Source organism: Oenanthe melanoleuca, chromosome Z (assembly GCF_029582105.1).
Source record: "Oenanthe melanoleuca isolate GR-GAL-2019-014 chromosome Z, OMel1.0, whole genome shotgun sequence".
Classification (NCBI taxonomy): domain Eukaryota; kingdom Metazoa; phylum Chordata; class Aves; order Passeriformes; family Muscicapidae; genus Oenanthe; species Oenanthe melanoleuca.
Window position 1 is genome coordinate 63,013,646 of NC_079362.1, and position 24,678 is coordinate 63,038,323.

Sequence of the window (24,678 nt, forward strand, 5' to 3'; positions counted from 1 at the left end):
TCAGTGTTTTTATTGGATATGTATTGTTGTTCATTCCTGCATAGTTGACATTCAGATACAATTTTTCATCAAAGTATTCTGGTAGCTAACCTGTGAGTGGAGGAGATGGTGCTTCATGCCTTAAGTGAAATACACTTTCCATGTTGTCAGCTTTGGGACTGAAAAAGGCTTGTGAGATTGATCCCCTTCTTCAGATCCTTTGCTTGCTTGGTTCTTATTTCTCCTCTTCAATTCCCAGCTATGATTTAAGTGTTCTTTTTTTCATACCTCATCAAGTGGACGGGTTCATCAGCTGTTAATAGTGAAGGAGATGTCACTATCAAAATGTCTCCTATTAAAAAAAAAAAAAAAAAAAAAAAAAAAAAAAAAAAAAAAAAAAAAATTAAAAGCCCCAAACAACCTAAACCGGAAGAAAACACCAGATGATTGTAAGTTGACTCATCTGATAAAGGAAGTGGTATTTTAGTTTCCTGTGCTTCAGGCACAGCTGCAACTTACTTTGGTTGTATCTGTTTTAAAAGCTGGATGTAAATATGCAGTGGCTTTTTTTTTGCCACAGAAATTGTTATCCTCTCTTTCTGTAAATATCCAGTGAAATTGATTTTGACCTTATCAATTGCTGAGATGAAGGAGGTGTGTTTCTGTTAATACCAAGCTGGTAAAATCGAAGCTGCTACAAAGGTTAAGAAAGGTGATGACATACGCTTCTCTTGGAAGATTTGTGGTGTTTGGTTCCCCGTCCCCCCCCCCCCCCCCCCCACTTGATTTTATCATTAAATCTGTGAGGGAGCAGAAGGCATCTCTAGTGGCATTTTTCTTGGTATTTGTTTCTCTCATATCCTACATACTCCCACTGGGATCTCTTTTGTGAGGAACAGAGATAACAGCATTTGTGGGTAAGTAGCTGAGATACTGCAGAGCCTGGAAAAGGGCTGAACTGGCATGGGGTGCTGCCTCCTCACTGCTATTGGTAAGCCTTCATCCCAGGCAGCCACTGCCTCTCTCCTGCCTGGATTGGGCTCTGAGCAGCCTCATGCCCATCCCTTCCACAAGCTGTATTCCCTTGGGCACTAAACCCCCAGCTCTGTTTTGTAGTTCATGGAGCTGTGCTAGCCTTTTCCTCACACCTTGCAAGGTGCTTTGGTCTGAAGTCTGGTGAAAGACGAGGTGCCTTATTTTTTGCTTTTTCTTAGAACCTGTTTGAATAAAATTCCTGTCAGTTATTTCAAGGACAATGGACTGGTTTGGGGTTTGCTACCTCTCACCATTCTTCTCAGAGCTCGGGAAACAGCATTCAAATTTCTAGAGTTTCACATGAAGGTGCATCAAATATTTTTCTGAATATTTCCATTAAAAATAAACCTTTCTGAGTGACACCATAAATTATGTTGAAGCAAAAAAATGTGTCACTTCATATTCTAGGAAACAGTTAATGGATAAAATGGTCTCTGATGAGGGAATTCAGGTAGGATTTGTGCTCTTTCAGTGCATAGCACTACCTGTTTTTAAGGCTACTGTTACCAATGTGGATGGGGTAAGGTGTTTTCTGTTTATAGCCATGCTCTATTCCTAAATTGTTGGAAGAATAACAAGAAGAGCGTTGCTGTGCGTCAACAGTGCAGTTGATGGAATAGGGAAAGCTGATATGATTTTGTCTATCAGGGGCGTTTCCACTACAGTTCTTCTGATATTTTGGGTTTGTATATAAATGTATCTCTATGTATATGTGCATATATGTGCAAATGTAAAGTTAATTCTGTAGATTGCTACATTGGATTCTGTTGCTTCTTTCCTTCCAAACCACATACTCCTCTTGTCCTTCTGATGTGTGTGCATAAATGTGTATGCTGCTAGAGAGCAGGCTGGTTGTAATGATACACTTGGGAATTATTTTTGTCCTGTGATATTCCACCAACATTTGCTAATTGGCCTGATATATGTAACTGTGAAACTGGGCTATCCCGACATTTCCAAATACCTAAAAACTTGAAGCATACAAGGTAAGTAATGTCTTGGATATACATAGTTACTCTGCTTTAGTAGTAGGGGCCATATATTATTTATATTGAAAGTTAAAGAAACAATGCTTAAATACAAGAGAGTTGTTAATTTGTGTATTTAATATTATTAAAACTAGGGAAATGCCTTTAGCTTTATCAAAAATACAGTATCATCTGAGAAATGCAGATTTACACAGCAGTGATTGATAAATTTTTAGCATTATTAGCAGCTTCAAGACATTTTGAATTGTGCAAATTTTCTTAAACTTAAGCACTTACAAATAGGTAATCTTTTTAATAACCTCACACAAATTGTTGGGGAAGTAGCCAAGAGAGGAATTTTGGTGGGTTCAAGTGAACTGTATTTTTTCATAAAATCACAAAATACCTCAGGCTGGAAGGGACCCATAAGGATCAGCGAGTCCAACTCCCTAATGCTTAACCTGAACTTCCCCTGATGCAGCTTCGTTCCATTTCCTCATGTCCTACTGCGTGTCACCAGAGAGGGGAGATCAGGACCTTCCCCTCCTCTGCCTCCCTGTGCCTGGTTAGGACGGTGCAGATTCCTGTGAGGTCACCCCTCAGCCTAGAAAGAAAGCTAATTTGCTTCCAGTTAATTAGTCCTCTGACCAGAGGTTATGAAGCCTGATGATCACTGCATTTCTTACTGCTTGTTTTGGTTATAAATTGACTCCTAATGTTAAAAAACGAACAAAAAAACCAAACAAAAACAAAAACAAAAACAAAAACAAAGAAAAGAGAGTAACAAAATGTTGTGTGCAGGTGGAAGCAGTTAGTAATGGAAAAAAAATTAATGGAATTAGAGAGAGAGAGAAAAGTTAGATCAGACCTGGTTAGACAAAACTCAGAAGTTGTTAGGTTTGTTTCTTAAGCAGCAGTTTCCTAATAGTTTTAGGGGTCAGGTTTGTTTTTTTTTTTTAACTAGCAAGGAGGGTATCATAGATGCTAATACAGATGTATTTGGCTAGTTTCTATTTGTAGCAAATAAAGCAGTATAGTATGATTCAAGTCCTATAGAAACTAGCAGAAGGTATTAGACTGTTTGTGGTATAGCATCTTAGAAAGACACTGAATTATTATGATTTCAAAAATAAGTACTTGCCCTTATTTTGCAAGCATGAATAATTAGTAGAAGAGTACAAGAAGAGTTGGTTACAAAATACTTATAAAAGCTAAGTTTATTAAAATGTGTTGCAGAGTATTTGGTACTCCACCTGTCTTTCATCAATGTATTTTTTTTTTTTTTTTTTTTTTTTTTTTTTTTTTTTTGTTTCTGCTCTAGAATATACATAAAATAAATATTTGTATTTCTGCCCAGAAAATATGAAACAGAAGTCTTTATTTATTGTATGTGAGCTTCATGTGTTTGTAGCTACTAATATCTGTAATAATGTCTGATGGTCAATAGTATGGTAACCACCTTTCAGACCCTCTTCAAGTTCCAAAAAGGAGGTATACATTCTGCCTCTTTCATTTAGTGGCTTTACAGGGAAGTGCAATTACCAGGGAAGGGGAGTAAAAGTGGAATTTATTCAGAATAATGCTAAGGAAGTGGAAAATCATTACCAAAGATTTCCTTTATGTTTATGGGATTAAGGACTGTGAAATTATTTCTAGAATCTAGAGTCATACGGAATAATGTCATGGGATTATTCAAAATGTCATTATTCATGATATCTTAAAGGGCAGTATCAAATTCAGTCATCCCTCTTTAAATTAGGCTCTGTATTTAGTCTGAAATATATCCGGGAGAGAGCATTTGATATTGATATTGTCGATGCCAAATGTAAAATCAGAGAATAAGGGTGATCTGTAATGGAATTTTTCCTTTGTATCAATAGATGTGAAATGTATTTATTTTGGAGAGGCATGTAAATGCCAAGGATTAGTAGAAATTGTAGATGTGTCATATTTCTGTTTGCCTGATCTTCTACGGCTGTTCTTTGTTCTACCTGGTTTCTGTTTTGTTTATAGTTCAGGTGGTGCCCTGACAAAATATGAGCCAGCAGCTTTCTTACAGCCTGCTACTGGAACAATGTGGTTCTGGATTTGAAATAGGTTCTGAACATAATTCAACAGTTTGACATCTGGTCGTTAGAGTAGCATGCACTGAACTTTGATGTTGGAACTGCTATCCTCTAAAATGACCTCCCTAGAAGAGGGGAGTATTAAAGATTGACAAATAGGAACTTTTTGCTGTTTGAGAGAGATCTGAAGAAATTTCTTTTAAAAAGGAATCGTAAATCCTCTGTACAATCTGCAAGTAATGAATTGGTTTACTGTCAACAGGCAAGGAAACCTAGGTTTTTCTATTACATGGTTAATGAACAAAGAATGGTGTGTACATGGTATGCTTTCATCTAGAGGAACGCTGTGCCTGCCACATCTCATTTATTACCTTCTTTTAGTTTTGGTCTTGCAGAACTTGCTTACATCAGTATTCATCTGCGTCTCTAAATGTTACAGATCACTGTGTTTGGAATTTATGGTATTATTTCACAGTCAACTTACAGCAAACACAGAAGTAACATTCTTTGGTCAAACCGACTTTTGTCAGTTACTGCATGTTCCAGTCTTTAATTGTATTAATTCTAGAGTCTTGTGATGGTTTGGTTCACAACATCAGCTCTCTTGTTTGACTGAACGCTACTAACTTCTTGCACAGACCTAGTGTGCTGCTGAATTATCAAGCTGATCTGAATGTCTGTAATATGACTGTAGCTTCCATCTGAAACTGTTACGTATGGCATCCCCAGAGAGAATCTTTATTTGGCTTTTACTGAAGTTTTTTGCCTCAGTAAGAGGTTTTATACAGTTAATTCCCTTGGATCATAGCAATATTAAATCCGCTAATTGAGGTGTTGTATTAATCTACATAGCACTTGGCACTAAAGCTTTTCTTCTGGGGTTTGTCTTGAGGGAAAAAACCCAAACCAATCAATCAACATTCCTGAAAGGATCATGCAATGGATAAGAATAAATGTTTACCTGACATGCACAAGAGAAGAAAACTAGTTTAATCAGCTACTTTGGTCTCTTGACACTGCTTCCTGCTCTCTATGACACCGACTTTTAACTTGTGCTTACGTGATTGCTTCTTTCAGATGAATGTGGCTGGAATGCTCATCTGTGTTAAAAGCCTCCTGACCCCTTTTCCAGTACTACAGTTGGATGTTCAGCTATGCAAATCGATGCACTGCCCTTGTTTGAGCAAGAAGTCTGTGTTTGTTGTATGTTAAGTGTGAAGAAGACTGTGAAGTGTCTGTGGTATTCTGGTCGGCTTGCTGGAGATCTGCTACCTGTGAGTGTGACTGCTGACCCTCTTGAGCCTATGTTCGACTAAATGCCCCATCTTTCGAAGTTATAAGAAAATAAATATAAACGTACTGATTTTGATGACCTAATCTTGTCACAGATAATTCCTCTGTATGCAGCTGTTGAAGTTGAACTATGATAATGATAATCAAGCTTTTACCCTGTGACGTAAACAAAAAAATTCAAGATTGATGACAAATTTCCTGATTCCTGTTTGCATAACTTGCAAGCTAAGTGAAATTCTTCAAGTCATTACTTGAAATTATTAACAATATAAATGTGCTACAAGCAAAAGCTATCATGTTTATCGCTTGGATCTAGTCATGTGAATTTTACATTCTAAAATTATGTGGGAGCCTTGAGATGTTTTCGCCACTCCCATAGCAATTAGTTTGCACCCAGCCTTACTGGTTACTGTTGCTACTTAATGTTCTCTATGCCAAACTTGCTACAGAAGTAGCACTTCATTGGTGCCTGCTAGCCTTAAGTGGGGACAGGTATTGGTGCTGAGAAGGCAAGTGTCAAAGACCTCAAATGTCGAAGCCAGTTGTATTAGAGTGTTCAGCAGGATACCACAGGGTGTCACCAACGTGCTCAGTACAGTCCAGCTTTTAACCAGGTAATCTCAGGAAGTGATGCCAATATGAAATTATTGTGTTTACTGAAACTGCAAAACTTGAAAACTAAAGCGTGGAAGTCTTCATCAACCTGGCCCCTGAAACAAACTATCAGGGTTTCTGATGAGACGGTAGATATGCTGAAATTGAGAGCAAGAAGCCCAAGAGCTTTGCAACAAGCAACGATGTGCTTGTAAATCTGCTGCTTAGGCTTAGCAAGCTTCAGAGCAGCTTTGAGTGTGTATTTGGTAGAACTAGTTTTAAAATCAGACAAATTTAGTTTACCAAAACCAGGGAATAGCTGAAGGAAAACATGGCACTCTCAGGCTAATGGATTCTAAGAGTTCTTCTAAAAAGATGGAGAAGTGAATTGTAAGAGTTAATTTTAAACCACCTTCCAAAAAAATTAAAAGCAAAAGTTCATATTTTGCCATATATCTTGTGTGCAAGTCATTATATTCCTTACTAATTCTGTTAATTTGTTTGTGACTGAGAAATAAAATGTCATGATAAAGGACTGTCTGCTTTTAGACATGGAAGTTTTGGACTGTTGAGAATACTAACCAAGCCATTAAAAAGCTGCCCACTGTAAAGGGGAAGCTGTTCTGAACTCCAGACAGCTGCTCTTTCTGCATTTGGATGGACTAGAAGGATTAGGCAAACAATTAGCATCCAAACCAGTTGGAAAATGGATTCACACTTGGTTCTTTCAATGCATGCATGGAATTGTCTCCCATGTCAGTAGATGATAAAGTAATTACAAAGGCTCAGATTATATGCATGAGTTTGCATGCTAGATTCTTGTAGACAAGGAATGGTGCTTTCTAATTAAGCTCCACACCCATGAAATAGATGGCAAAGTCCAAGTTTCAAAGAGGAAACCACAGTTGCAGGTGAAACCTGCTGACCAGGCAGGTGTTGCCTTTCTTCATTTACAGCTCTGGCAGCTTGGCTCTGTAGTCTTATTGTATACACTAGTGAGATGTGGGACAGGGTGTGTGCATGTGATCTGTTTACTGTGTCCAACCTCTGCAAAAGAATACCTGCATAATCTTATAAAGGCTTTGTATTTGTTTTATATGTTGTGTATCACATGGAAGAAATAAAATTGGTTCACTCTAGCAGTTTTACAAAATCCACTTCAGTTCTGTTTTTATGGTACATTCTGTTGCTCTTGAGGTTTATTTGGAAGAACCCTCTGCAGCTTATTAATGTAATGTATTGCAAAATCCAGAAAAGCCTGTTACAGCAGTGCTACCAAACATGAGCTGACTTGCCATGTGACAGCTGCTCAGGATTCCTCTTTACAATTTCTTGGTTCTGTAGCCACTTTTGCTATGTTTACCCTTACAGCACCATTGGTATGGTGGTAAAATGGGGGTAAAAACCCCTATTCTTCCAGTTTGACCAGAGGGTGTGGGGGAAAAGACTATTGCGTTCTTGCAGCAGAAAATTCCTGGCAAACATGAGGAGTCAGAGGGTAGTAGCATTTTCTAAATAGGCATTTATACCATCCATATATATCAATACAAACATACAGAACTTGTGCAGCTGATGTCTCCAAATATCTGCTGAATGGACATTTTGGGGTTTCCTCACTCCTGCTGTGAAGGAATGATAAGTCACTTATCCTTTCTCCAGAACTCTTAGACTTACTGACTATCCCTGTCAAAGCTTATTGCACTTAACCTATTTACACAATACTAACACCAGTTACTAGATGAGCAATATATAATTGTGAATAGAAGTGCCAAGGATCATGCTGAGTAACAGACTCTGTGGTTCTATCTAAAGAAAAGTGACACCTTAATTTTAAATGCTGTATAATTAGGCCTTGTAAGTACTGTGATTTTGAGCTGAGATGCAACATTTGCCGTGGGGAGAAAGTTTGAAGTTCTGTCATTTTTTTAAGACTACCAAATTGCAGTAACTACTTAACTGTTGATTTAATTGCTGATATTTCAGTGGCTGTAACACTCCATTCTCACAGTAATATGAGGATGCCATGAAATAATGTTTCAATTTTCTTTGACTTACCATCACATACCAAGGGAATCAGGTTCATTGCACTTTTCAAAGATGAGTTGCAAGCACTCTTAAATGAATAATATAAATAATACTTTATTATTTTGAGTAATAATAAAAAATACTGAAACATCAAATTATTGTTTCAGAACTGGGACCTATTAACATGTTGAAGATAAGTTTAGGTGTTGTCTCTGTGTTCTAATTGCTGCGTAGTTAAATGAGCTTTCCCTTCTCTGGCTCTATATGTGGTTTTCATGCCTCACTAACTGAATTTTCCTGCCATGTTCCAGTGGGTCTGAAGTAAAGGTAAATTGCTAAATTTTAATAAGCTAAAGCCTGGGTCAAGTATAAATGAATTTAAGAAATAAAAAAAAATTGAGAAACAAAGTTCTCTACTTCAGAATTCCAGTTCTTTCTCCTGTACAGGCAAATCAAAACTCTGAACTACCTGCTAACTCTTTGGAGGCTTATTTGGACAATATTATTCCACAGTATTGATGTGCTGACTTTGACATCTTATGCCTGGTAGTAGTATAAGTAAGCTGGTGTTATACAGTTTATATAATGATTAACCTGTGGTAGCTCGAGAATGCCTACCTGCTGACTTGTTTTTGGGCACCAAGGTCTCAAACTCTCCTCACTTGTAAATGCTGTTGAATTTGGAAAGTGTTTTGACTCACATTTACTACTGTCATGTGATTTACTTCACTAGACAAAAAAAATATTGAAAAATTTTTCATCATTTTAGAATTTTGTTTCACACCTGCTGCTTAGTGGAGTTCTCATTGTGTGAAGAGCTTTCAGACATCTTAAAAAAAAAAAAAAGTTGATGATCTACAATCCTTTCTAAGCTACTCCAGAACAAAATATTTCATCTACTTTTCCAGTTGTGTTTGAAGCTTTTCTAAGCCAAAATAAAATGCTTGCAGTCCAAAGCATGTGAACTTTGCAAATTTTTTTAAAAATTGGGTTAACATAATCTGTAGCACCTGATAAGGAAAATGTAGCTCATAAACTAATGAGTAAGTAGAGTAACAAGTTTTGCAAAATGGATAGTCCAAGGAAGTGTTAGTACTCATCACTATACCTACAGGATGCAGTCAGCTGCCTTCCTTCAGTCTGCAAAAAGGAACACTGTTGGAATCCCAAATAGTACCAACATTGTTGGAGTCCCTAACTCCATGCAAGAGAAATGCTAGCTGGTTATGTAACAAATACTCAATGCTGAACACTTTGGTAAGTTCTAGAATGCACACTGTTGGTTTAAAGGAAGATAGCTTACTGAACTGAAGAGAATAAACTTTCTTTAGACAAGTTTTTCTATGCCTTGGGAAGTTTTGTCATGAAAGGAAATATGACTTAAGGATTTGTCTTGTTTATACAAGATTTAGGTAGAACCAAGGTTCAGAAATCCAGTTAAACTTTTATACTAATGCTTAGTCCTGGAAGAATACAAGCTGTACTGCTATTTTGGTTTTAGTTCATTATGCCCCTGTAATTTGTAGCTTTTTTGCACATGGAACCATCCCAGACTTAACTGACTAGCTAAATATGGTAAATAACTAGAAAAGAAAAAAACTAGTAAAAACCTTCACAATAGTGAAGGTGTCCTTACCAGATTGCACTGGTATCTGCAGGTTTGCCTATAACGGGAACTTTACGAGCAGGAGCCAGCACTTTTCAAAATGCTTATATAAAAGAGTTGCATGCCACAGGCCACGGAACACCACCAGAAAGGCAGCACCGGTGTTCTGAATAAAATGGGCGGGTTCTGCAGAAATGCTTTGTGGACCAGCAGCACACTCTGAAGACCTTGTTTTCCTTGTAACTTGTCCTTCTGCATGTTGATTACCACAATGGCAAGCTACAGTGAGGCTGGCAGCTGCGTTGGAAACTGCCTGGAAACAAGACAAGGGTCAGCATGACCTGCCAGAAGTGTGACCCCCTGTCACGTGCATGAGGAGAATTTCTCTTTTCCTTCCTCTAAACGGCTTGTCACTTTTTTTAACCCCCCCATGAGTCTTTCTGTGGCTTTGGGCATTGTTAGAGCATGCACTGATCATCTAGGGTATTTTTAGGAAGGGTAAATAATAGCAGAGGCATACTTTGAATTTTCCTTCCAGTAGCAGCAAAAGGGCCAGCAGTTCACATTATGTGGCTGCCACTTCAACAAGTATACATCTATTCTAGTAACATTTTCCCACCTAAACATAGTATCCCGGCGCTCTGTGGAGACCACGTGCTTTTTGGAGTCTAGGTCACCCTGACATCTATGCACTGGAAACTTAACCACTTAGCCTCTGCCCTTCGCTTAATTCTTGTGCTGCTAGTCCTTGGTCACAGAGTGACAACACAGAAATTTAAGCCACCTTAAGTTTACAGGGGAAACAGCTGAGATGGCACATTAGAATTGTCCATCTGTGGAAATTGTGGAAAGAAAACCAGGAAAAAAGGAAAAAAACCCAGGAAATGCTTTTGTTTCCTGAAGTGATTATAACATTGTAACACTGATGTGTCGCTGGTTGACACAGTTCACCCACCCGCGTTTTGCGCTGGTTCCGACGGTTTTTATGAACAACCCCGCTGACGGCGGAGCGGAGGAATCAGTGGGAGCTACAGGAGTGGGCGCTGCTCCCTCCCGTGGGACAGCGCCCGGCCGGGCTGCCTGTGCCCGGCAGCCACGGGGCGGCTGGACAGCTCTCCCGGTCCCGGACGGAGCGCCCGGCCGGGGGACACCGGAGCGCTCAGCCCCGCGGCCCCCCTCGGTCGGCGGCCCCGCCTCGGGCGCACCCACGTCAGCGCACGTCAGGGCCGAGCCCCTCGCCCTCCCTCCGCCGCGGGCTCCGCCGTCCCGCCGCTCCTGCTGCCCCGTCCCGCCTTGGGCTCCCGCATCCGCCGCACCCGGCCCGGCTCCGACCCCGCTCCGCTCCCCGCCAGCCGCGCAGCGCGAAGATGGCGGCGTTCAAACTGCTGCTGCCGCCCCTCGGCCGCCGCATCCTGCTCCCCGCGGCGCGCAGGGCTGAGGTAAGGGCGAGGGGCGGCGGGCAGGCGGCTCCGAGCCCCTCCGCCTCCCGCCGACCTCGGCGGGGACCGCGCTCGCCGCCGCCCGCGCCGGGACCGGCTTGCGCGGCGAGGGGTGGGCGAGCCCCGGGAGGGGCGGCCGAGCTGCGGCCCCGGGGAGGCGCTTCCCGCCCGCGAGGGAGCGATGGCTTTGTTCTGGAGGGGTTCGTCCCGCCGCAGCCCCGGGAGGAGGGAAGGCAGAGCGCGGCCCCGCCGCAGGCCCGGGCCCGGAGGCGCTGGGGATGCGGTGACCTTGAGAGGCTGGCATGGAGGGTTGGGTTTGAGGATTTTTGTTCTTGTTTTTATATTCAATTTATTATTATTATTGTTTATTTAGATCCCCATAATTTCAAAAGGCAGCACAGTTACGGTGTTACCGTGTGCTCCCCTGCTGCTCTCACCCCCTCCTCTCCCGGAGGTGGGCAGCAGGTGTGCGCTGCTCGCTGGTAGCCCCGCCGTCTACTGCTATCCATAAACGTGTGCTGTGCCGCTGTGCAATTCCCTTCCTATGGGAAGCTTCTGCCAAACCTCACAGATTTAATGGTTTCCAGCCCACATGTAACCATAGCAAAGTTATTTTTTTTGTCTCTTCAGCCAGAAGTGTCTCTGTGGCTTTTCTTAATTTATTTAGTTGAAACAGCTCACCTTCTCATGCTTGTGTTTACTACTCCTGATATCCTTATGGACAAATGTTAGCACTGTCAGGTTTTGTTCTACTAAGTCATATTTTTGCTTTTCCAGATAATTAAATTCTGTTGATTATTCTAGGAAGGAGCTCATCTGTCCCCATGCTGCTTTCTTAAACCTGCCAGAATTGCTGCCAGTTCCAGAGGTTTTAGCTTGCTGCATTGGTGTGTAGGGAATCTTAGGTGATCCCTGGTGCCTCAGGTCCCCGAAAGCCCATTGCTCTCAAACAATGGGGTGGGTCAGAAAGGGACTATGAGAGGAACATATTTAGGGCAGATACACTCATTAGAGACATCCAACCTGTGAATGCACACTTGTGTAACTCGTTCCACTCTGTTCACCACCGTTGCACACAGACAGGAAGATTAAATAAAAGGTACCACGTGGCCTCTGATACATTTTCCTGTGCGTGGGTACAGGGACACAGCATAGGCCTGGCCTCCCTCCAGCCCTGGCCCTCGAGCCTTCTTGCAGCACTGTTGTACTGTGATTCCCAAGGCTGCCAGCATTAATACTCCTCTGGACCTGCTCTGACAGGTTCATATCTTTCCTGTTCAAATGATGCCAGAGCTGGATGCAGTGCCCCAGGTGGGTCTCAGCAGAGCAGACCAGAGCAGAGGGGCAGAGTCCCCTCCCTCAGTCTGCTGGCCACACTGCTCTGGATGCAGCCTAGGGCATGTTTGGCTCTCCGGCCTGTGAGTGCCATGACTGGGGCATGTCCAGCCTCTCATCCACCAGCACCAATTAGTCAATGAGTTCCTCTCCCAGTCTGTACTCAGGCCTGGGATTTCCCTGATGCAGGTGCAGCACCAGGATCTTTTGGAATCCTTTAAGATTCCCATGGGCCAACTTTTTGAGTTGTCCAGGTCTCTCTGGATGGCATTGCATCCCTCAGGGTTATCAGCTGCACTGGTTAGATTGATGTCACCTACAAACTGGCTGAGTGTGTAGTTGATCTCTTTTTGTCATTAATGAAGGTCTTGGTTGCAGTACAAACCCCTGAGGAACATCATGCATCACTGATATCCATCAGGACTCTGAGCCATTGGCCGCTTCCCTCTGGATGTGGCCATCCAACCAATTCCTCGTCCACCAAATCCATGTAACCTAATCCATGTCTCTCCAAATTATAAACAAGAATGTTGTGGGGGACTGTGTCAAAGGCTTTACAGAAGTGCAGATGAATCCATAGTGTTGTAATAATAATCAGCTGAGACTCAGGTTCTTCATGCAGAAAAGCCTATTCTTTATTCATGTAATGCATTTTTATACAGTTTTTACAGACCTCGTGTTGAACTCCTTTTGGTCAGTAGTTTTCTTGCTAATCAGTTCATTGGTTAGAAGGTGTTTTGAATGTACCTGCTAAGATACTCTCTTTCACTCAGATGTTTGCATATCTTCTTCAATGATTCTCAGGGGACGTATCAATTGTTTATGCAGGTGCAGAACAGAATAGATTGTTGACTAACTTTTCATTCCTCTGATTCTTTCTTGTGGGAACTTACAAGTTACTTCTAGCTTAGCTAGCATAGCAGGGCCTAAACCATATTTTCTAAGACCTTTCTTTTACAATACCTTGTATCTGTCTGCAACATCTGTAGCTCTTCCCTTGTCCACTGTTGTGGTCACTCCATTGCAGAAGGTCACTAGTATGATCAGGCAGGGTTTGCCCTAAGTGAAGCTGTGCTGGCTGTCCTGAATCATGTCCCTGTCCTCCATGTGCCTTAGCACAGCTTCCAGGAGGAGCTGTGCCATGGCCTCCCCAGGCACAGAGGTGAGGTTGACAGGCTGGTAGCTCCTGGGGTCCTCCTTTTTCACCCTTTTTAAAGATGGGCACAGTGCTTCCCTCAGGGAAATCTCAAGGGACTGCACCTGACTCCGTGACTTTTCAAGTACCATGGATCAGTGGAGAAACATTCATGGTATAATTTGGCATGCAGAAGGTGTTGGAAATTTCTTCGCATGACATTGTTTCCTATGACCCACATACTGATTTTTTAGTTGAGTCTATCAAAGCAGAGGAACATCAGTGTCTCCACTGGGAAGGAGGTAAGCTTCCATTCAGAAAGGTTTTCTTCATATTCAGTATAAACTCTTGCAGCTTTAATTATCAAGAGAACAGCTTGTGTGATATTAATATTGAGCTAAAATTTGTTGCCCTGGTTGTAACTGTGGGTAACTCTTAAAGTACTTCTTCAGGGAAGAACTGGACTATTGTCTTCAAAATGTATAGATTGCCTTGTTTATTTATTAATTTTTCTCCCTCTTTCACAATATAAATTTTTTTCACTCCTGCTATCAAGCTAGAACTTGAAACACCAGTAGCAAGTACTTTAGCTTCCAGATTTTCTGAATTTATTGAGACTGTTTCAACACAGTGACATAGGTGTCAGTTTTTCTTCTGGTATCTGAACAAATACTTGAGTAGTATTAATGGTAAATGCTTAAAGAGAAAAAGGGTAACTGTGACCTAAGTGCATAACAATACATACAAAAGTTATGATGACTACTGTGTAGTGTCTTTGCACTATGAGGTCCAGGTTTGAGGGTGGGATTTATATTGGTTTTCCTCTTGCCCTCCCTATTTCATGCATTTCTTGGAGTGTCCTTGATTCTGGGCTCTTCTTCAACAACATGAGGATCTCTAGGGCTACGTTAGAAAGCTCTAAGACTGCACAAGGAAACTGAGGGAAGGTTGACTCTGTGGAAGAGTGACCCTGCATTCCATACTGCCAGTGCAATACTATCCTTTCTCTTCAACTTGGTGGTGTTGTCATTCTTTCAGCAGTTTCTGTTTATGTTTAGTGTTTGGATGTCCCCGAAGCTCATGTAGCGATATACAGGTTTAAGAAATCTGTGGATGGCTCCAACTTGTGCTGAGGAATTTCATTTGTAAATATCTTCTGCGAGAGGCACAATTTATCAGTAATTCAAGAATGGAATTCTCTTGTTTTGGAGACCTGCACTGTACTTCCCTCCTCCTCCCCCCTGCTCTCCCTTTAGTATTTACTGCAGCAATATCTTTTTGTATCTGTTTCCCCCCCTATCTAGCCAGAGGCATGGTCTTCATTACGAAGCTACTATATAATGCCTTTTGTTCATCCACTTGTTTCTTTTATTATTGTTGCAGATTTGTGGATGCTATTTTTCTACCAGCTGTCATCGCAACACCAAATTTTACACTGATCCTGTTGAAGCTGTAAAAGATATACCCAATGGAGCAACTATACTTGTTGGTGGTAAATATTTAAATCCTTTATGGATGCAATCATGTTATGTTATCGAGATACTTTTTACTCATTTACTTTGTTTCTTTTACTATTAACTAATTTGAGAATCCATGGAATTCCACGATTTTTTAAACAAGTGGTTTCCTACTCTGCTCATGAGGGGCATACTCTTTCAGTGAGAAAATCCAGGTTGTGTCCTAGAGAAGGGAAAAAGCCTCAGAAAAATAGGGTTTTTTCCCCACTAGCAAAAACTCTATCTGTTTGAATCCAGAAAATGAGCTTGGAATTTTCAAGATAGCACTATTGTTTCACATGGTGAATAAATGGATTTTGGTTTGATTATTTTATTTTACCATTCTCTATACCCTTTGTTTTCCTTGTCTCTGTGTCTTTGTGACCTTGAACAAATTGCTCAACCTGTTTCTGTGTTAGGAAGTGAAGATAATACTTATCTATGTTACACTTAATGCTTATATGTGACATTTCCAGAAGAGCTGAGAAGTTGCATCATACTAACTTTCACTGTGACTTGAGCTTTTGGATATTGTAGATGCTATTCACAATTTTATGCTGTTCAATATGCATTTTTTAAAAAAAAAGTGATTTATCTATTTCTTAGGTTGTTTTAATATTGCATAAGTAATGAATGTAACATTGTAAAACACTTCAATGGAGATATGTAATGAGGCAAAATTACTTCTGCAGGAATTTTCTTTCTTTGTTTGTTTTTGTTGTTACTGTTGTTGCTATTTTGTGAAGAAAAAAAGATTTTAGGCCAAGATAGGTTGACCTTGATGATCTCAGGGGTCTTTTAGAACCTATTTGATTCTGTTAAGAAGGTTAAGTGGGTAGAAAGAGAAGGAGGAATAATGGGTACAGGGTTGAGGACACATATAAGGAGAGCCATGGCCCTGGAGTGCTTCTCTAAAGGCCCACTCTGATGGGTAAAGAACTTTCATCCAAACTGGGAAGTGTCTGGGGAGATTCCAGTGCTAGGGGGAAACTCTTTCTGGAAATGTTGATTTATTTGGTTGACTAAAGAACTTGTTCTACTCAGAAAAGATTTTTAGTTCCCATATTTCTGAATATTCTATGTTCTTTCAAACACTTCTTACGCAATCAATTTTTCTTTTATTTTGTGTAGGTTTTGGATTGTGTGGGATTCCTGAAAACCTCATTGGGGGTTTACTGAAGACTGGAGTGAAAGGAATAACAGCAGTCAGTAACAATGCAGGGTAGGTATTCATATGTCTGTGGTTTAATAAGTACAGACTAAAGATTCCAATTATGTGAAAATGCTGATATATATGAAAGAAATCTTTGTTTTCACCATTATAATTTTCATATTAACCAGACAACTTGATTTGAAAGTGTTATTTTTGGAAGGAGCCCAGGAAGTTCAGTACTATTTGTATACTCGACTTTGTCAGGGACCAGTTGTCATGCTGTAGAGAGTTGCAGTTATATTACTAAAGATATTTATGTTTATGTATATTTAACTGGTTGACTGTAACTGGAAACTGTAACTTAGAGGCTTTAAATGTAGTGTCAGTGATTTTGTGTGTATGTGTGTGTTTTGTTTTTGTGAAATTCCAAATAGGGATATATTTTTTAAACTCAGTTTGGTGCTTTCTGGTCCTCTTACTATTTCTATTTCTATAAATTTAAAAAAAACTCCAAGCAACACAAAAACAGCAGAGAATGTCTATGATGAAAAAATGGAGAGTCTCTTTAATGGGTCTTCAGATTTTTGATTTATTTATTAAAATATTTGCCCCTTAAGAAATTCGTGTGGGGTTGAAATATATTCTTTCAGATATAATTTCTCATCTCTCCTTCAGGCTAATTTTTACACAGTCAAATTTACAACAATGTTTACTGTTGATTATAGTGACCTCCACAATACCTAATGGTCACCATATAGAGAAATAACTACAACCACTTCTGTTGAAGTGCATTGATAAAAATGTAAGTGAAATTAAATAAAAATATTAATATGCATAATATTAATTGCACATTCATTGGATAACAGATGATTTGTATTTGTATTAGGTACATACACAGTCAAACTTAAGCTCCTTAGAATCTTATGGGAAACATTTTCTGCTGGGTCATAGAAAGGAGAAAGAGATGGAAATAATTCTGAATGGAAAGATCAAGCACTAGAGTAGAGATCATTAACTTTCCTCATAGTCTTCTTTTTGAATAACAGATTATATTTGCAGATATAGCAATTGCACAGGTGTTCCTGAAGGGCAGGTGAAAGTCTGAATATGAGAAAAAGTAGAAAGAGGAGCCCTGTGGAATAGAATGAAAAAGAAGACATTTTGTATTGTGTTCTGAATATAGTTGCTGTTGTTATTGGTTAGAATTAATTTTTGTTGAAATAATGTTAACTTTCCTGAAAGTTCTTTGGATTTTGATGTGGAAGTGATTTCTGTAAAATTCTTGGCTGCTGGGCAGAAAAGCAAAATTTAATTTCTGTTGTCTTGAAATTCATTTTGTATGAGCATTCATGAAAGCCGGGACAGTTTCTTACAGAACAGTGTAAAAATTTGAAAATGCTCAAGGGCATCTAGAGCTTTTTTTAAAAGTCTAGTTTGTAAAAATACAAGTTTTTACTCTCCTGTTGAACAATATAATTTATTCTGGAATTTAATTAGTAATAAAATAACTTTCATCTATCTTTTTATTTACTGTCTTACTACTGTGTGGAACTTAGCCTGCTATAGTTCAGCAGTATATGGGAACCAGGTTAAAACACAAGTGTCATCAGGAATAAAGTCAGAATTCTCATCAAGCAATTGATACCAATTCTAATCTTCTAATTAGCTTGTCAAAAAGCATGCTTTTCTAATACTATGCATCTTCTTAGCATCTTCTAATACTCTGTCCAAAAGTATAGTGTATTATCATATATTGCAAAACTAATAAATGCCTTTATAACTGAAGTAGCACAGCAATCCTATACCCTACAGCAGTCGAATTCAAAGGGTCAATTGTTCCTGTAATGTTGAGGTGTCAGGCACTTTGTGGCATGAGTAATTGGCCACTTTCAATTGCCATCTGGTTTAGCATGCTTTTCTTTGGTGACCTTGTGCTACAGTTGATGCCTGGCTGTGTTTCAGTTTTTTGACTGCAGCTGCTTTCTTTTCTCCAGCTCTTCCAGCAAATAGGAGGTAATTGGTTGTGGTCAGGTTTTCTCATGCTGTGAGGTGTAGCAGGCAGCTTGTAATTGGAGCAGGGAAGGGGCCAAGTGCACAGACAGACAGCCTGTTCTGGAGAGCAGTGCAGCTACATGGGTTGAGTCACATGCCTTTCAACATGCCAGAGCCAGGGAATGGTATACAGAGCTGTCTGTTTATAACTAAAATAGCAGCAATGGAGACAGCAATTCACTTACATCTAAGGGAAAGCAGTAATTAGGAAGTCCTGAAGTGTTCTTGCCAATTTTTCTAGCTGGAAACAAGGTTCAGCGGAGCCTAGAAATGCTTGGCAGTGCCTGGAAACAACTTTACAGGGGTAGGATATTCACAAGTTCACACCCTACTTACTGTTCTGTGCTGCAGTGTAATTGGGAGGAGATTCCTCCTGCAAAAGCTTGTGCAAATAATGTGATTGCTGGCAGTGAAGTCCTGTTTTTGGCCTGTTTAAGGCTTTTCAGTGATAGGTTGTACAGTAGTGTATGGGGTGCTCTTTGTCACACTGCTCAGCTTTCTGTCTGCTGCTGCACATTATCCTGTGCTCATGCTGTGTGCTAGCCAGTGAAACAGCTCCTTTAAGAGCAGTTGCTCTTTTGCCAAGCCAAACAAGGCAAAGTGTTTGAAAGTGAAGCAGTTCAAATATCCAGTGCCTCTGGTATTTACACAACTTGCTGGGGGGGGAACTGAAGCTTGTGAACCAGGCCAATAGTGCAAGATAACCACGACAGATAGTTGTGCTTCTAAAATACAACCTCTCTCACCTTCTCTTTTAACTGTTATGCTTATATTCTTCATACTGTAAATACTTTATTTTCACTGTGTTTTTGTAAGCCCTTTAAATTGAGAGTATTCTATCTCAGTAGGCTACCAAAATCCATTTTATTACAGGTTTTCTTAATTCATGTTTTAATTTAGTTTGTTCCCCATTTGCCAGTATTAAAATTAATAAAAATATATAAAAATTAGAAATAAATGAAAGTGAATGTATGGATAAATAAATAAATATTTTCTTTAAATCTTGTTTTAAACACTGATTCAGTAAATTACCAACATAGCTCTGATTAGTATACTGTACCTTTTTGGCCGTTTTCTTATCTCCATGTAACTTCATGGTATCTTGTTGCAACTGATTTCAAGTTATTTGGAACTTGGGACTTGGATGTTTTGGCTCAGCCTATGCTAAGGCTTTCCTAATGCAGGCTACCTGTTGTTTCAGGATCTTTGTTGCAACAAAAACTATCAACATAGCCAAATATTTAAAATCAAAGTTAAAAAAAGTGCGTGGGATTATTACTTTTAATTAGTTGTGCTTAATAAAATGGATATATAATTTTGGCTATAATCACATACTGAAATCAACATTTTTATTGTATCTACCACCTGAATAGGCTGAATTTTTCAGATTGAAAATGAAGCTCATTATTTGTGATAACTGTGTATATGGTCAGATCTTTTATCAAATTTGTGTTTTCTCTGCTTTTGAGACTTAAAAATGCATCTTTTCAATGCAGTTGTGTTGAACAAAAGCTTTTCACTTACACTAAAAATAGAGAGGTCACAGTTAAGATCTTAATTGCTTATCACCTGGGTGGTCATCTGAAAGGAGGTTGACAGCATCTGTCAGATTATCTCTGGTTCAGACTGTGTTAGCCATTAGCAGCTTTTTGAACCTTTGGTCTCTGTATTCTTTCTGAAGGTCTCTTAATGTTACAATGTTACAATACATTAGGAAGAAGAAGATGAATTTGAGATAAGCATTTGCACTTTTGAGCATGATGCTTGGGTGCCATTATTTAGCTCTGTTAAATGTAATACTCTCGTTTTCCAAATTGGTTGGGCTATTAATGGTTCCCAAATCCCCAAATAGCAGTACTCTATGGGATCAGATGCACTGGTGAACTTACTGGACCCCATATTCTAAAGCACAAAAGGTATCTTTATATTCTTAGCAATTAAATAATTTGGATTTAAGATAGGTTTGATAAAATAAATGTTCTGCAAGTTAAAGTTTAAGGTTATCTCATTTTTCAGTCATTGCTTTGAATAGTATATTTTGGTTAAAACCAGAATGTGTCTGCCATCTTCACTGTGGATTCCCTGGTTCTTCTTGCTTATAACTCATGTGGCTTAATTCCACTGCTATTGTTACTAAAATATCTATCCATGTATCTGTCTGTCTGTCTCTCTGTCTTCATATTGCTTACACTTATTAAAAACATATTCAAATGTAAATGTGTACATAAATAATAGCATCATGTGGAAATTGCATTTTAAATTTACAGAAGGCTGTAAAGTTCTTTCTTATAGTACTAGGTACTCAGTGGTTTTAGTGTAACAAATTTAATAATATCTTGATTCAGAAAGTTAAAATGTAACTGAAAATGTCTGTGGAACTGGCAAGGAAGCTTGTAGGTACACAGAGGTGTGATCAAGGTGGCACTCAGTCTTATATCATGTGTGTCATTTTTGTATATTCATAAGAAATTCTTCAAATATCCCAAATTAAATATACTTTCAGAAATAAAAAAAACAAGGTCACCAGTGGGTCTTGGTAGAGAGAGAAGAGTGAAGAAGTTATGTAAAATCCTGCACATGGCAAGTTGCCAAAATCAGGATGCTATATATTTTTAGTGAATTTAAGTATTTGAATTTGATTTTTAAAAAATTTTCTGCATTCTTTATAAAGAATCTAATGAGATACTTTATTACAGCTGTTAAATTCCTGACACTGTGTGAACTACAAATCCCTGAAAACCCGCCTAGGTCATATAGCTAATTTTAGTGTGGAGGTTATTTAGGATTTTGGCATGGCAAATTGTACTAACTTTGTACTACGTGTAACTATTGAGAAATCAGCTGTGGAGATAACTTTCTGGTTGGGATGACAAATGAGGAAAAAAAAAAATAGATGTAGAACTCAGCATGGTTGAGGAATTGGTTCTAGAAAAACAACAATGAAAGTTAAACCTATATTTCCACTAGGTGACTTTCAAAGTGTGATGCATTCATGATGAAATGAATGTATTTATCAGATTACTGCTCTACTATTTAACTTCTCTGTGAAAGAAAAATATGGTACATTTTAAAAATTCTGAATAGAGTTGATTTACTTGTTAACATAAAAACACAGTACACCATTTCATACCAGAAAAGAATGTGGAGAGAGGAGACTTTGCTGCTGATGTAACCATGCAATATACAGTATTTCTCCTCTTCAGAATTTATCTGCCTTGCATGGACAGCCTATATGCCTGCACCCATCATTTTCACAGAAGATGAGCATTTTTGGAGGAGGATGGTGGAGGAAGAATACTGCCATTTTGCTGTGAGACTCAAGATGAAGTTATGAGAGCAGAGAGGACAGAGTTCCCACCAGAATAGTGCAGTAGCAAAAGGACAAGGATTCAGTGACACACTGCAGAGAAGGAGTAGAGGGAGATTAAGGCTCAGGCACACCTGTTTGCACACAGGCTTTGTGATTTTTCAGAAGTGTGGCTTTCCTTTCCTTTCCTTTCCTCCCCTTTCCTTTCCTCCCCTTTCCTCCCCTTTCCTCCCCTTTCCTCCCCTTTCCCCTTCCCCCTCATTGTATCCTAAACAGGACTGCCATAGCATATGGCAACACACATACTACTCTCTTCCCCCTCTTTTTTTCAGTCTTCAGAGAGCTTCTTTTCTCTTTCTTCAGAGAGCTTTATCCTCTCTTTTTATGCTTCCATTAAGCATTTTACAATCAGACATTTGGAAAAATGCCCTACAAAAAAAAGGTGCCTGAAGATAGTGTCAAGACATTTGGCTAAAGACAAGAAAAAACAAGGCAAATAAGCATTACACCTCTGAATAATTTGCCTTTCTGTGAGGTGAATCTGTTTTTCTCTCTCTTTTAGTTAATTCCTATTCCTCATCTTGTTCTCATTCTTGATGCCCTTCTGGAGCTGAGGGACAGAGAAGGAGAAACACTTACAGTGTAACACATGGGGAAATTATTGTGAAACATAATCTCATTGTTATGAGCCAGCTGTAAGATTGGGGAAGATGAGTTAAAAAGAACTGTTACATGACTGATTGTCTACATTAATTTTGCCCTGGGTGTGCCTGCACTTTTGTTCAGTGTTTTCCAGCAAACACCATCTAGTAGGTGTTCACTAATTTTCTGCACACAGGCTGTTAAGGATCTCTCTGGTGCCGCCAGGATTACACTTCATTTTTGTTGACCTAAGAATGTGTGTCCCTACGAACTCAGGTGCTACCTCTACCCACATAACTTTCATGTTGTTAAAGTTTCATGCTATAGTCAGGCACCTTTGTGAGCCTGGCAGCTTAAGACTTTGTTACCATGAAATTCCGTGTAGGTAGTGATTGGTGCATTCCTTTTAAACGGGAATCATATCTGGTATTCCTGAGGAATTGTGGATCTGTCAGAAGGCATAATTGCATGTAACTTGGAGCAAATCCTTTTGAAGACTGAAAAGCTAATGTTGCAAGTAAAATCAGCCTCTCGTCCTCTACATGGAGAATGTCAGAGGAAATAGTTTCCTTTCCCCACTCCTAGCCTATTGCCAAGAAAATTTCCAACTCTGGAACAAGTCCATCTGTTATCAAGTTTCATGCTTCACTATGTAACACTTGGAGCTGAAGAAAGCCTAAAAAGACTGCTTGTCTATCTCCAGAAGCTGACTGGTGTCTTTACATAAAACGTTTTCCAGAAGTAGAACCAGCCATATACGAGCATTTTTTTGTAGGAACAGCTAGGTGCAGAAAGTTTAGTTTCTGCCTGAAATGGAACCTTGCCCCAGGATTCTTCTTGCATGCTTTTCCTTCTCAATCTATAGTCTTCAGGGATGATGTAGTTTTACCCTTCTATCTCTCCAGTCCCAAATTATGAAAGGAGAAAGATCAGGTGTGTATCATGCTAGGTCCTTGGCCAACACGTTTTAATTCTCCAGAACTCAAGATATTCATGTTAGTGTTTCATAACTAATGATTTCTGGTAGTCTGTAATCTTTCAGGAATATCAGCTTCTGGGAAGTCTTTGAACAATTAGTAGAGGAATCCATCTCTTTACGAAATACAGAAGGAGGCCCTCATTCTAATTGTTGCTGCCTTCTATCCAGTAAGGGCAGCTAGTCTGTTCTGACCACACCCACATTTTTTAGAAACAAATGTCTTTGCAAAGGCAGAGAGAAAGAACAGTTGTAATTGTCTTGTGATGTCTCCTTTTACTCACTGCCCCCAACAATAATGCATTGTATGTTTTGTGCCCGGAGGGTGTGGCATTCCAACTAGCCATTTTTTTTTCTGCATAAGAATGCAAATTTCTACTTCCTGCTTCATCGAGCTATGAACGGCTTGTTGGTGTGTGAGGCTTTTATCAGTTTGGAAACTTAGCTAATCTCTTCTTCTCTGTGATGTTGTAGAATGTGTTATGTTTGAGCCACTGAAGAGGTAGGGCTGAGAGCAGCAGATTGTTGTTTATCTGCAGTGAAACACCAACATGTTGCCTTTGACTACTTCCAGTATACTGGAAATGTGTGGACTAGATCTGTCTGGGAGTCATATTTGGCTAATTTTTTAAATTAGAAAAGGCAGTCAGTCTTTGGCAGGAAGTTTTTATAGATCTGAGAGGGACAAAACAATAGGAATGAATGTGTTGCTAGACAATCAGAGCTCCTTAATTTTTCTTGTCTGCATAAGTAGTTTGGGGAACTTGGGTCACCAACATCCTTGATGAGTGCCTAGTTAGATCTCTTTTCCTATATGCATTGCATGTATTCTGTTTATTCACTTTTCATCTTAATACAGAATGTTGAAACTTCTAGAAATCCAAACATTTCTGAGGGTAAAAGAATGCATTCACTGTCTAGCACTAATGTGTACTTTCCCTTTTCTGACTGCACACATAGCAGCTATGTCAACTTCTACCACGCCTTCTTCCTTCCTATCTAGGGCAGCACATTTTTATTGCATTTACCTTTGTTTTAATTTTTAAAGGACTGAATCTAGCTTTTGAAATAGGTGTATGAGGTATATTCTTTTCATGCACTCAGTAAAGATTCTTTTTTTCTTTTTATGGTTGCTGTTTGATAGGTGGAGCATTGCTTGCAATGAAAATATTTTATAGGGAACATTTTGAGGGTAAACATAATTAAAGGTGAAAAGTTCAAAAAGCTCTTGTGCTTAAAAAAACACAATCAAGAAAACAATACATAGAAGGAGAACTATCACTTAAAATTGCCATAAAACTGTTATATTGAAGGAAATATCCATAAACCAGAGGGCTTTCAAAATTTTTAATCTGGGGTAGAGATGTTGCAGGAAAATCAAAGGATAGGAAAATGTGAGTGAGAAGAGTATTTTCTGTATGAAATACATGTTTCTTGGGACATTGACATGTAAGAGAAAAACATAGGAAATATAGAAAAATAGGCTGAAGTGCTCAAAATGGATTTTTGGAGGGAGATGAAAACTGATGTATGTGAAAGCAAAAGGGTTATTTTAGCTGGAAATCTGAATACAGATT

At 39.3% G+C, this 24,678-nt stretch overlaps 1 protein-coding gene across 1 annotated transcript in view; it reads left to right on the plus strand.

Annotated features, from left to right (window-relative positions):
- Positions 1-10,530: 10,530 nt before the first annotated feature.
- Positions 10,531-24,678, plus strand: part of OXCT1 (3-oxoacid CoA-transferase 1) — an 84,434-nt gene continuing 70,286 nt past the window's right edge. The window contains exons 1-3 of the mRNA XM_056513220.1: positions 10,531-11,005; positions 14,859-14,967; positions 16,103-16,193. Coding sequence (XP_056369195.1) covers positions 10,934-11,005; positions 14,859-14,967; positions 16,103-16,193 — 272 coding nt within the window. The 5' untranslated portion in view covers positions 10,531-10,933. The remainder of the gene's footprint in view (positions 11,006-14,858; positions 14,968-16,102; positions 16,194-24,678) is intronic.